The sequence below is a fragment of the Chanodichthys erythropterus genome, chromosome 11, assembly GCF_024489055.1.
Source record: "Chanodichthys erythropterus isolate Z2021 chromosome 11, ASM2448905v1, whole genome shotgun sequence".
Lineage (NCBI taxonomy): Eukaryota > Metazoa > Chordata > Actinopteri > Cypriniformes > Xenocyprididae > Chanodichthys > Chanodichthys erythropterus.
The window spans coordinates 29489476-29503195 of NC_090231.1; the positions used below are offsets into that span (position 1 = coordinate 29489476).

The 13720-nt window shown below is 36.5% G+C and overlaps 1 protein-coding gene across 5 annotated transcripts in view; it reads right to left on the minus strand.

Moving 5' to 3' along the window:
• aktip (akt interacting protein) overlaps nucleotides 1–12518 on the minus strand; it is a 13599-nt gene extending 1081 nt beyond the window's left edge. Inside the window, exons 1-10 of one of the 5 annotated variants that reach the window (XM_067402303.1) lie at nucleotides 11854–12332; nucleotides 11015–11118; nucleotides 8817–9025; nucleotides 7539–7603; nucleotides 7035–7135; nucleotides 4488–4576; nucleotides 4062–4160; nucleotides 3351–3458; nucleotides 213–313; nucleotides 1–3 (exon numbers count right to left, since the gene is read on the minus strand). The exon at nucleotides 1–3 is cut by the window's left edge and continues 1081 nt beyond it. In XM_067402303.1, coding sequence (XP_067258404.1) covers nucleotides 241–313; nucleotides 3351–3458; nucleotides 4062–4160; nucleotides 4488–4576; nucleotides 7035–7135; nucleotides 7539–7603; nucleotides 8817–9025; nucleotides 11015–11056 — 786 coding nt within the window. In that variant the 5' untranslated portion in view covers nucleotides 11057–11118; nucleotides 11854–12332 and the 3' untranslated portion in view covers nucleotides 1–3; nucleotides 213–240. Of the gene's footprint in view, nucleotides 4–212; nucleotides 314–3350; nucleotides 3459–4061; nucleotides 4161–4487; nucleotides 4577–7034; nucleotides 7136–7538; nucleotides 7604–8816; nucleotides 9026–11014; nucleotides 11119–11853; nucleotides 12333–12410 lie in introns of those variants that run through there. The other 4 variants (XM_067402302.1, XM_067402301.1, XM_067402300.1 and 1 more) reach the window with 4 other exon arrangements.
• Nucleotides 12519–13720: the final 1202 nt, after the last annotated feature.

Consider the following 13720-nt stretch of genomic DNA (forward strand, 5'->3'; position numbering starts at 1 on the left):
CCGCTACAACAAGAGAAGGCCATTGGTCACAAACACAAAGGGTGCAATTCATATTCACAATAATTCACATTTTAACCAACCCACAAGTACGTAGAGCAGAAAAAGACAACAGGATATAGGAACGGAAACAGTGTTCCCCACACACGTACACACACAAGCTCATGCTTTAAAATGAGGCATGCATCAGATACCAGGAAGAAGCCAGCTTTTACTTGGTTGTGGGGAGCAGTCAGGGGAGCGTCACACACTCACTTTATGTGCAAACATCTTCTCTTTTGCCTCTTCATGCACCGCTGGATTCCACGGAGAGAAGCTGCAGAGAGAAAACAACCATTTGATAAAAGATAAACAAATGAGCCAAAGTCCAGTCTGATGGCTCAACGCTGAACACCACAAACTCCTGGTTTCATTTTCACAAATGACTTCAAGTTTTAAACAGTGAAGGTCTTCGCACGCTGAGTCCGAAATTTTTGTATGCATTTTTCGTATTAGTCTAAAAATTTGTCACGCACAGAAACCTTGCATGCTTCGTCCGATGCGTATTAATCAGTTGTAAAAAAAAATAAAAAATAAAAAATTACAAAACAATACAAAATGGAGTCTTCAAGCAAAGAGGATGATTTTGTTGTCCTCTCTCTTCTTAAGAAGATAAAAAGAAAGAGGAATACAATCCAGAGTTCCACCTCTTTATCAAGGAGCTGCAGGATTCAAAGTCTTCCTCAGGATGTCAGTGGCTCAGTTTGATGCTTTACTAGCGATATTGGATCACTAATTTCCGCAAACCAATTGATCCACAATCTGTCTTTATATATAGTCTCTTTGTATTCTGCACTTTGTTTGTCATACAGTGATTTGTGCTGCGAGATGAAGTGGATCCAACTTGTCAGACATCATTCTGGATTTTAGCATTCACTTGTATGGTGGCTCTGAATTGTCAAAACACCTCAAAAAAAGCTTGCTACGGATGCAAAAAAATGCAGAAAATTAAACCCGATCTGAATTTTTATTTTATTTGTTTTATGACGGACGAAAGTTTCAGAGGCAGTGTATAAAAGTGATTGAGTCTGCACGTTAAAAAATAAAAATGACCTCACGTTGTTTCAAAGACCTTAAAGGGTTAGTTCATCCAAAAATTAAAATTACCTCATGATTTACTCACCCTCAAACCATCCTAGGTGTATGACTTTCTTCTTTCAGACAAATCCAATCGGAGTTATATTTAATAATGTCCTGTCTCTCCTAAGATTTATAATGGCAATAAATAGATTATGAGATTTTGAAGCCCAAAAAAGTGCAACCATCCATCATAAAAGATAACCACACGGCTCTGGGAGGTTAATAAAGGCCTTCTAAATCTCATCCTCTATTCACTGCCATTATACAGCTTAGGAGAGCCAGGGCATTATTTAGTATAACTCCGATCGCATTCTTCTGAAAGACTAAAGTCATATACACCTAGGATGGCTTAAGGGCGAGTAAATCATGTGGTAATTTTCATTTTTGAGTGAAATATCCCTTTAAGGCCGTGTTTATACTGCAATGCTTAATCCATAGATCTTTTGACTATATCGGATTTTTTCATCTCACCTTTTTACACTTACTCAAGACATGACCTGTATTTGATATCTGCTTTTACATGAATCCCTGCCCAAATTAGAACAATTCCTTTGGTGGGGATCGCTTTCATTTTCCAATGTCTTTAATATCCGTATATAAAAACTGTATAATTCACATCCGGTGATTCTTTGAGTTAAATGTACACCAGATGTGATTATCCCAGATGTGATTATACCATGATCACTTGCCAGCATGGACAAGTTAAAGTGGTCAGCGGTGTTTGAAGCGTAATTTTTTTTAAAAATATCTGTAGGTTTTCATTAGTTATTTTTCTACGGGTCGTTAGACATAGAATTCATAAGTGAAAAAAGTATAGCACAGTAAGATTACATTAATATTTCAATGAATTCAAGAAAGACTGTGATTGTGACTTTGCAATGCATCTATATAGTGAAGCTGTGAGTTTAATCACCTTGTTGCTGAAAAATAGAATTTAGCTTTCAGAAGCAAAGCTATTTTATTTATAAAAATTCATGGTCCTGTGGCTTACAAGTTTCTTTGCTCATTAATGTTTGTCTGTGCGCACAAGATCTTGCGTTTATATAAAGTTTTCACCTCAAAAGAAGCTCTGACTTTTTACGAGCGCATACAGACTCGCTGGCTTCATAATACAAAAAAGAAAAGCCCTGCTTTGTCCCTCGCCATGGTAGTTTGGAGCTCCAATTTACATACAGGTTTGTGGCTTGTTGCTTCGAAGCAGGTTTCATTCTGGGTTACAGACCGCAGACCAAAACTGGGCCAATCAGCTGTGAGTAAAGTGACATTTATCTGATGCAATAAAGCCACTCCCCCTTTAAAAAAAACAGACAATATTGTGTCTAAAATAACAGTATCAACTTCTGCTTTATTGAACTGTTGTATAAAATCAGCAGCCTATCACATCTGCATTCGTGCTATCCTGGACAGAAAAACAGCACTCGTGATATTGCACTTGTTACTTGTGTGATACAGCTTAACTATATCATATGATGCAAACATGAGACAAACTCATACAGGGGCATTTTTGCCCCATTTCTTGATTTTTAGGGATATTCGAACTGCGCAGTGAGTTGTTGCCCTGTATCATATTCGTCATTAACTGTATGAAATGTCAGATGACCTACGTAGGTCTAGAGCGTTTAATGCTTTAAATTTTATATATTATTTATTTGATTCACTTGGATTGATATAGATATTTTCTTTCAGCTGCCTTCTCAAACTTTTCCTTAAACTATTCCTGCCTAGCAAATGCATTTAATTTTATGATATTTTTTCATAATGATATCTTAATCTTAAGCTTAAGCAGAGAAGTGAATTGTGCCAGCTCTCCTATTAGAAGTGCATCAAACTGACACTCTCCATGTTCTGTGTGATAGTCTGTTTGCCTCACTGTCTCACTTTCAGGTGCACGCGCTTTAGTGTTAATCTCAAACTCTGGATTAAACTTGAGATAACAAAGAAGATTTATACTGAGCGTTGTGAGCATGTTGAACCTGATCTAAAAAGGATTGGATTTATATTGATACTCAGAAACTCAAAAGTTTGTTCAACTATCTTCATGCAACAGGCCTCAGATGTTCAGATATTGGACATGCATCTTTAACCACATTTGATAGTGGCTCTGAATGGATGCAAAACATCACATGCAGATTTCTGTTTACAAAAAAAAAAAAAAAAAAAAACATTTTTGTGCCAGTGTAAACATAGCCTAAGAAACCACAATACAACATTGTGCGTTATTGTGTCATACTTGCCTTATTGCATAAGGGTCATCGATCTTGGGCTGATCGAACAGGTGACTATTGCATAGCTTGACACTGTCTACCACCTTGCTTTTGAAGAGCTGGATGTCTTTGTCATACCTGCACAGACAGCACTGATATTAGTAAGCAAAAGCAGTCAAGTGTACTGGACTTCAAAAGAAGCTCTTAACTACTGGGAGCCACGGCAATGAAGAAATGAAAGTGAGTGAGTGAGTGAGTGAGTGAGTGAGTGAGTGAGTGAGTGAGTGAGTGAGTGAGTGAGTGAGTGAGTGAGTGAGTGAGTGAGTGAGTGAGTGAGTGAGTGAGTGAGTGAGTGAGTGAGTGAGTGAGTGAGTGAGTGAGTGAGTGAGTGAGTGAGTGAGTGAGTGAGTGAGTGAGTGAGTGAGTGAGTGAGTGAGTGAGTGAGTGAGTGAGTGAGTGAGTGGGGGGTGGGGGGTGGGGGGTGAGCTAAACAAGCTTTCATCTTGATGTGTGAAGCCAAGTCTGGGGTTGGACTAAGCTTGTAAGCACCATATGTCTTCAGATGCACAGGAAGTCAAAAACTAACACAGGCAATGCCAAAACACGAGATAGAGAGAGATTGTGCTTACTTCACTGTAAAGCAGAAGCAAACTCACTCTTATCTAGTGATTGTCACAAGTGTTAGTGCTGGAAGAGTTCAAACTGTGGTGACTATGAAATGATATTGAATCCACTACTCACAGCACAGCAGCCTCTGGGTTGAGCGGATCCATGGTGTTGATCTTATAGAAGATTGTGCGGGCGTACATAAGGACCTGCCAGATATGGTTGTGGTTTCGTCTGCAAAATCAGAGAAATATAAATAAATAAAAACCTTTTCCCAGAGTCATAAAATATTGCCAAAATTACCTTGAGCCCCTTTAGATTATGACAACTCCAGCGAGGCAAAAGGGATAAAATGTCTCTATAAAATGTCTCTATAAATAATATTTTTCATCTTATTTTTATTCATTACTAGGCACCTTGTTTTATACAATTTTTACTGCTATACTGTATATTTTTTTCTTTTTCCCTTGTCATTACTTCTGTTGTTTATAATGCTTTTGGAATATTGTATGTAAACAAAATCATGCCAATAAAGTTCAATATATTTGTTTTTAAACAGACCTCCATTTGGTGAAAGCTCTCCTCACATCTAGCTCGCCAGAGACTGGGTCCACTAAGGGGTGGAAAACTGGGGTGTCAAAAACCACCCTCTGAAAGAACACGCATAAATGCAACAGAAAAGAAAAACATATCAGTTCTTCTGATGACTGCACACTGAGAGGACAAATGGATATGGCCAAAGTGAAAACTTCCAAACGGTTTCAAAACCTTTTGAACAATTAATTTTGAGCTTTTATTCCAGACATTCACGATTACTGATTAACAATATTTGGTGCTATTCAACAGACTTTCCATGACTTAAGTATTTATTCATTTCTGTGAGATTTTCAGACCTGGAAATTTAAAAATAAGCAAATAAACTCTGTGAGCAAGTAATTCAAATGTAATAAAATGAACACCTCTGCCGACTTGATTTAATCCAAACAGGGATTTGGGGGGCTAACTCCAGTGGATCCTCAAACTGTTGGGAAAACCTCATACAGTATCTCCACCTGGCTCAATCATGAATAAAGTGCTGCACACATTTTGTTCTTTCAACAAGTACAGCATTTTCTTTTCTCAAAAAACACAAAGTTTGTAAAGGCTAATGTTTTATGCATTTGAGGAGCAAAAAAGAAAGTCTTAGTCTGGTATTTGCCATCTAGTCATATGCAATACAGCCTGTGTAGAAGCAAAAACATGCTGTTTTCATGCATGCATTTTTAAATGTAAATTAGCTGCTTCCCCTGGCCACCATATCCGGAATATCCTTTAGAGCTCGTGCCTTGGATACTCTGCCAAAAACCAACAAAACATCCGTTTGGTTTTGATAATAGTCTATATCGCTGTCATGCTCATGGGACATTGCAGTTCTTCGTCCTCATGAAAGTTACTTATTTGCATGCATTTTAAAGCCATTGCAGTTTAAATTTCTGATGGTTTTCTGAGTGCTCACATCTGAAGCAAGTGCACAGAAATCTGGCTGTCACACAGCACGTCACATGAGTATCAAACCAAGTTCTCTTTCATGTGGTATTGCACTTAAACGGTCAAAAAAAGCTCACAAACACAATTAGTTATGTCAATGTCTGTGAACGTAAACAGTGGGGAAAGAAATCATGTGTACATTAGACCTGTGTATTAAAGTGACAGCAGCATAATATACAGTACTTACTGCTGTATGCGCTGTTATTATGAACCAAACAACAAAAGAAAAACAGAAAATCACTCACTGCTCTTGACTGAACAACTTTAGCAGCTTCAATAAGAATAATTTTTTTACTTGAATGCTGCTGTTAAACACTCTGGCAAGGAGAAAAACATGACAGACTTGTGTACAAATACATCAGGGGAGGAGCTAGGCAAATAGACAGACAGATTTTGTTGCCAGTGAAGTCACATTGGAGTACATTCCTGAACGGCTCATTTTGAGAAACAAATTTATGGGGAAAATAACAGAGTGAATGGATTTTTACCACAATAGAGTGGCTGATTTTTGTATAATGTTAATAATATAAAATGACACATAAGTCTTACCATACAAAGCCAAAATACTTTTTTCACAAAACTTTTTCTACACTAACCTGCAATTTTTGCTGGCTTCAAAACACATACCCCATGCTGCATATTACCTGTCATTCATTTTCACTTAAAATGTAATGCTTTAATGGCTGGTGACATATCCTCGGAAAAACTCCCAAGATCCAAAAGCTAAAGGCAGCACACTGCCACTACGACTTACCTATGAATACTTGTCAATTGATCGTGGGCATTTCACTCAACATTACATTTGAATAGGCCAGACTATTTGAATTCATGATTGGTTGACTGCCATATTAAAATATAAAACATAATGATTAAAAAAATAATAATAAAAAAAGTAGTGGTGGTTAATTGTAATTTCAAATAGGCATTTCTGTTCAGAAAAATTAAACTTGTATTTGTTTTTGTTTATGTTCCTGTAAAAATTTAGTTCCAGTTTTTGTTTTCATTGCTTGAACCGGTTCAGAGGTCTGGTTGCCAGTAATGTTCTGTTCCTAGACACACCCTGATGTCATCATATCATACAGTTACAGCAATGCTCGAAATTGCAACTATTTTGATCACGTGCACCCGAAATTGAATCTGTGCAACATACATACATATATACATATATATATATATATATATGTCAAAACTTTATCTAAAAGTGTTGTACATGTAGTACATGTTGGTTGATAACATGTTATGTTAAATTTAAAATCTAACAGTCATTGTTAAAGTTATTATTTATTAATGTTTATCTAAACAAATAAAAAAAGTTGCATAGTGCTGCTAATTTTATTTGCTGTGTGTCAGTTTTAATATAAAGTACATTTTAAACATTTCCAGCTCATTTAACAATACTGTGATAATATTGACATCAGTGATAAATTCACTATAACCGGGATATGGAATGTTCATACCATTTCATCTCTACATCACAGCAAGTCATGGATAGAATGAACACAAGTAGTAGTACCCTGGTCATGTTACAGCACAAAATTCAGTGGAAAGATGAGTGTAAAGTGTATACTACAGTATACTTACAGGACAGTCTCCATCTGGGTAGTTATCAGGAATGTAGACTGTGAACTTAAACACGCCGTCTTGGTACAAGCCATGTCGAATGAAAATCACTCCAAACCACACTGCAACAAATAAAAGACACTGATGTATACATGACAGAGCCAAACAGCAATCAAGTTAACTCTTCAGCTCAGTTATTGAACACCAACATCATTTCACAAATTATCCATTTAATGCAAAAGCTGCAATAAAAACACACAATGACTAATGTTGCATTCCATTCAAAAACAAGTTTGTTTTTCATGTGTGAGAGAACATATTGCATTTTATTTCCTTGAATTGAGCAACATGACAATCAATTCTCATCCTGACAAAGTGTAGAATTCCACACAAGTTTCCAAGTAGAAGTTAATCAACCGCACATTCTGTTGCACTTTTCCAAACAGGAAGTTGGAAATTCTTTTGGAGTTGAATGGAATGCAGCATAAGAACATTCTGTGTGAGAGTGGAGGAAGACATTCTTACTCAGTGCTGATCTGTATGAAGGCTGTACATAGATACCAGGGAGCTTCTGCTTGATCACCAATGTGCTGCAACAGAGACATGGTCATAAGTGTCCATTTCAAGCATAAAGCTCAAAAAAAAAAAAATACTGCATAACCTAAAGATGGTGCTACGCAACTCCAGGGAATAACAGATGTGATGCATATTCTTAAATAAATTGGTTATATAAACATAAAATCCTATTCTATCTCAGGTATGTTTTGGTATATTTTATAATCACAGCTTCATTTATTAAACACTATTAAGAAGCCACAACTATTACTGCCCAAAACCTAGTGGAAGCCTGTGGAATCGGAATTAGACAAAAAGTGCGTACATCCAGCAGGCAAAAACCTCAATAAGGGTTTAATCAAAAATACAGTTAAAACAGTAACATAGCAAAATATTATTACGAATAAAAAAAAGCTGTTTTCTATTTGAATATATTTTAAAATGAAATGTATTCCTGTGATGGCAAAGGTGAATTTTCAACATCATTACTCATTTTAATCATTTTAATGATTTATGCTGATTTGGTGCTCAAGAAACATTTCTTCTTATTTTTTTTTAATCAATTATGAAAACAGTTGTGCTTCTGAACATTTTTGTGGAATGGTGATGTTTTATTAGGACTCTTTGATGAATAGAACTTTCAATTAACAGCATTTATTTGATTTATTAAATAGAAACACCTTTGGTAACAATAGAAACAATAAAAACACCTTTTGTAACATTAAAAATGTCTTCACTTTTGATTCATTTAACACATCCTTGAATGAAACTATGATTTTTTTTACTACAAATGTTTGAATGGTAACTTTCCACAAAAAAATGTTAAGCAGCAAAAACGGTTTTCAACAAGGATAATAATAATAAATGTTTCTTGAGCAGCAAATTAGAATGATTTCTGGAGAATTGAGTAATGATGCTGAAAATTCAGCTTTGTCATCATAAAAATCGATTGCATTTTTAAATGTATTAAATAGAAAATTAAATTGTAATATTTCACAATATTACTTTTTTTACTTTATTTGATTAAATAAATGCAGCCTTGATTAGACTAAATTTTTATTTTTTTTTATGTTTTTGAAAGAAATGTTTCCAAACTTTTGACAGATATTGCAAGTCTGTGTAATGAAGGTCACTTTTGGGGAGAACATGCAATAAATTATTTTTCTATTTATGAAGCTGTGGTGTGCCAACTTCCTCCTGTACAATTAGCCACAAAAGCCAAAAAAATAAGAACGCGACATCACTCACAACTCAGCGAGAAGCGAGTACTCCAGGTAGAAAGGGCCGTACGAGGCGTGGGTGCCATTGGCAGACTGTGTAGAGGAGGCCGGAGAAGCAGCTTTAGTGATGGGGATGGCATTCTTCGGGATGGAGGGAAGCTGCTTCTTACTAAATGAAGGACGAGCTGGACTGGCTCTCTGCTCCCCTGGACCACTCTGCTCTTCACCGTCAGATCTCTACACACACACACACACACAACATGCATGAACAAATGATGCTTATTTAATAGTTTTGTTAATCTTTTCTCTTGTTTGCAATAGTTAATGTTTTAAACATTTGGAATTCCCAGGGCCAAATCAATGACTAGTACTCAACCTGCCTAATACTGTTCAGGACCATTTCTTCAAAAAATAAAAATAAAAAAAAACTTCACAGCAGTAAATGTTCTAGTTAGTTAATGAAACAAGTGGTCATACTCCTAGGATAAAAAGTTTCTTATTTAAAAAAAAAACAAACAAAAAAGGTACTAGAAGCAGAGAATGAAATATAAACACATAAAAACATCTGAATATCACTTTTTTTTCCCTTTTGAATTTGAGCAAAATGTGATCTTGACAAGTAATGCTAAACACATAAATCCACATCACAGAACTTTATAGGCCTACATGTTTTTCTTATTTATTGGTAGATAATCGCATAATTATTATCTAGCACTGTTAATACATTTGACCTTTTTTAAATCCATTATGCAGAATTTCTCTTAGCACAGAGAGAAAAAACCCTGCAGAGTCCATCTGGGCCTCACTATAATTTAAGAGACGAAGGCAAATATCAGACACCAGAAGTTCACAAGCAGTAGAGGCCTGGGGCTTAATGAAAAGAATAACCAACACAGCAAACGGATTCAGCTATTCAGCACATAGCCTCTAATAAAGCCAACGACAACAAAAAACAGCTGAATAAATCACAGAATACAGTCAAATACACATCTTAAAAAAAATTCAAGCAGCTAGTCTAAATGTCTACCATAAATCAATGAGAGAGAGCAGTTGGGTCATGAATCAGCATCTACTAAGTAACAGCTGAATTTAACGTCTTTATGACAGCTGCGATGGCACGCGACACCAAAGTCAGGACGAAAGGACATATTTGTAATGTGCAACGAATAAACTGTTCCTTATTTTCTAAGTCAAAAGCATTAGCTTACTCACTGCAATTGTCAGACTTCAGCAAAAGTTTAAAACAACCATAACTTCAAAACAAATCAGTGTTTCTCTAGAATAATGAGTCACTAGCCTATATCATTCTTTAGGAAAACTGTCCTCCTCCACCACAAAAGCTTGTGACTTTAGAGCGGCTGATCTGTGCGAAACCACCTTTAAACCCTGAGCCTCCCACGTGAGTTCTTTACTGAAGTCACCTGTTGTAAACCAGTCCATTCCTCTAGTCTGTGCACTTAGACTTCAGGTAAAAGACATTGGGATATGCTGCATAACAATGTCAGGCAGTACCTCAAGAAAAAAAAAATTACACCAACTAAATTCATAAATTTGCATCACATTGTCTGACAAAAAGAACCTTTTTTTTTTTTTTTTGTCAACCTCAGCAGACTCACATGCCGATTCACAAGCTTGATTAATAGGCCAGAAATAACTGATAGGACAAAGAGGTCAAAGGTGTTTACAAGTAGACATAGGTGGACTGCCTAGAGGTCTGCTACCCGACCATTATTTTAACGCAACTTGTTTGGCGCATGTGCTCTCGCTCGCGTACTTTCTCGGTCACAACACGGCAAATGGCATGACGCACAATGAGGGAGGAGTTATTACGGCGGCAATTGATGCGGTGAAAGCTGCACTGCGGAAGAATTATTATCTTGTCGGTACAACCAATAAAGAGGTCAGCGGTTACCTGCAGGACTTGCAAAGACGTTTTGGTTTATAATAGCAAGACAGGTAGGCTACTCTATAGCAGAGGCTGTAGTGCCTTGATGAAACTGTATTGGTTTACATTTTACTATAGTGACTGTTGCATGCAATCCTGAAATACAGCATTTTACAAGAAGTAACTTTTTGTAAGAAAGCATTTTGCAGGTTCGGGTCAGGTTCAGGCTTCAAATTTAACAGCACTGGTCGGGTAGGATCAGGTCAAACTTTCTTGGCTATGAGCCAGGTTCTGGCTTCAATTTAAAGCCGGTACAGACCTTTAGGACTGACATACTTTACCTTACGACCAGCGTTTGTCGACATGCTCCAGAATGGGTTCATTACTCATTGAGCTCTTGATAGGTGAATGCTTTTCCACTTTTTGGTGGCATCCGAAGAATCTGCTGTGAAAGAAAGAAAGAAAAAGAGAGAGAGAGAGAGAGAAAGAAAAAGTGCTGATGAGAGCCTGGATATTTGGAAAACACAATGGGCAACCTGATGCTGTATGGCAGCTGGTGGCAATCCAATCCCCAATAGCCATGCTGTTGTCCCTGCTAGTGAGAACTTCAGTGCGTTACAGTATAAGGCAGGGGTTTTCGATCTTTAAGATGCCATAGACCCCCAAATATAATCATCCTCATTCAGTGACCCATTGACTCCCACTGACAATGACCCATTTATCATTTACTTTAATCAATGTTTTATTCATTGATTTTTTTATTATCAATTTTTTACTTATTTAATTTATCACCAATAGCCAAATCTAGCAGGGTTTTAAAAGACATACATTAACCTAACACATAATCACTCTTTATATAATTCATATAAAAATTATAAACAAGGCGAGTCACGCCTGGGACACTGGAAGAACCGCCTCAACTAGAAACAAGAGCTCTGTCTCCTCATAACATAAGACAAATTCCTTCATTTTCCTTCATATATTGCCTTCATTTTTACCTGACACCCACTGCAGACAGCGGTGTTTCGTGACAAGAACACTTCAGCGTTTGATAAAGTGTTCTCTAGGTGAGAACAAAGATTTTTAAAGCAGAGTTTAAGTTATTGACACGGTATTTTGTAACTGGACTAGACTAGCCTTTATTTAGCAAAACCTCCTTAACTAACGGGTTCCCACTTACCTGCGACAAATATTGTCACCTGGTTGAAGACATGTTACACCGTAACTTGTCCAGATGTGAAATAGTTTGATTGAGACTGCTTTTTAATACTGCACAGTTGACCAAATCACCGACGACACTGTTATCCGAATAATCTCAGACAAATACCAAACACACCTCTAACTAACTTGACAGGAAAAGGCGGGACATAAACACAACCGAGGAACGGTGATTGGCTTTCATTGTGCGTGACAAGCCCTTCACCCTATCATACATTCACTACAGCAATCCACAAGGTTAAATGTCTCCAGGTTAACGTTTAGCCAGAAAATGTTTGGCACATACCGATCATTTTAGATGGAAAATCGTCTAGGAATGACATCAGCCGCAAAGTGTATTGAGAATGTCGTTTTAAATCAGCTGACAAAATACGTTACTTGCTTCCGGTGTTGTCACCTCAAGTTTTGATTTAATGGACGCGAGTTGTAAAATAGAGCTTACAGTATGATATACATGGACGTATCTCCGTTAAACGTTCATAAACATTCCTGCATTAGAATGGACTTCGACAAACTTACCGTGCTTAAACTCAGGACATTTCACACGTTTTTAAAACACGTAGTATTCACCCTCCCTGTTGACTGATGGTACAGAATGGATTCGTGTTCTGTCATTGGCTTATAGAGATTCGCGGCAGATTCTATTGGTGCTTTTCCCTGTTTATCATGTCAGACCAATGTAGTAAGTTCGGATTGGTCCTTTTATTCATGCTTTTATGTGAATTTATGAAACAGATTCATGGGTAGCTTCATAATACATAATAAGAGGTCAATTTATTACGAGCCTCAGTGCACCTTTTAAAGTTAACCATTAATTTCATATAAATTACATATTATAATAACAGGGATATCTAATATTTTTCTTTATTTTTATTTTATAAAAACAATACTTCAAATATTACTGCGCTTTTACTCGTCGTTTGCAGGTGAAATGTTTTAACATATTTAATATATCAGTTATCTTACTAAAAAATAAGAACTTTTCCACATCCAGGGTTCTAGAATAAAGAAAAGAAGGAAATACTTTTTCAGCACATTGGCATTGGCAAGAGATTTGACTGGTTTTGCAATGCCCCCTTTAGGACAACAGAGGGAGTCAAATACTCAGAATTAGAGTAAATCAACAATCTCCCTAAATGACTGCCTAATTTAATCCTCTCTGAATAGGCACATGGGCTTTTACTTTGTAAAGTAGTACTGTCATTATCAAGACTGTTATAGATGATGTCATTACATGGTTAGTTTCATGGTGGCCTACTACAGTAACATATGACTTTTCCTGCTTAATTCTAGAGTAATTGCACTGTAAAATTTGGTACCTGCTTGATTGATTGATTGATTGATTGATTGATTGATTGATTGATTGATTGATTGATTGATTGATTGATTGATTGATTGATTGATTGATTGATTGATTGATTGATTGATTGATTTCTTGAGGGATATGCCTAATAATAGCTAATTTATGAGGAACACATAGGGGAGAAAAAAGAAAAAAAGTAATTTACTGCTTCACCGATTTACCTAATTGAGGAAAATGACATTGTCCAGGACTGAAAGTGGAAGCTAATTATTGACTTAATTATTGTTCAATTATCTGATTCCATTTTGTTTTTCAACACAGTCTGTTAATAGGAGTACTTGGCCTGTGGTTTCTTGATGCAGCCAGTAAACAAAACAAGGTCACTGACAGAATGAATTTGACTGGATTCCAGTGGCATTTCCAAAATGTAAATGTTGGACATGAAAAAGGTGGTTGCTCTCAAACTCAAATGCTAATACCCTCTGGCGTACCTGACCTGGATGTGTTCATAATGTTAACAAAAATG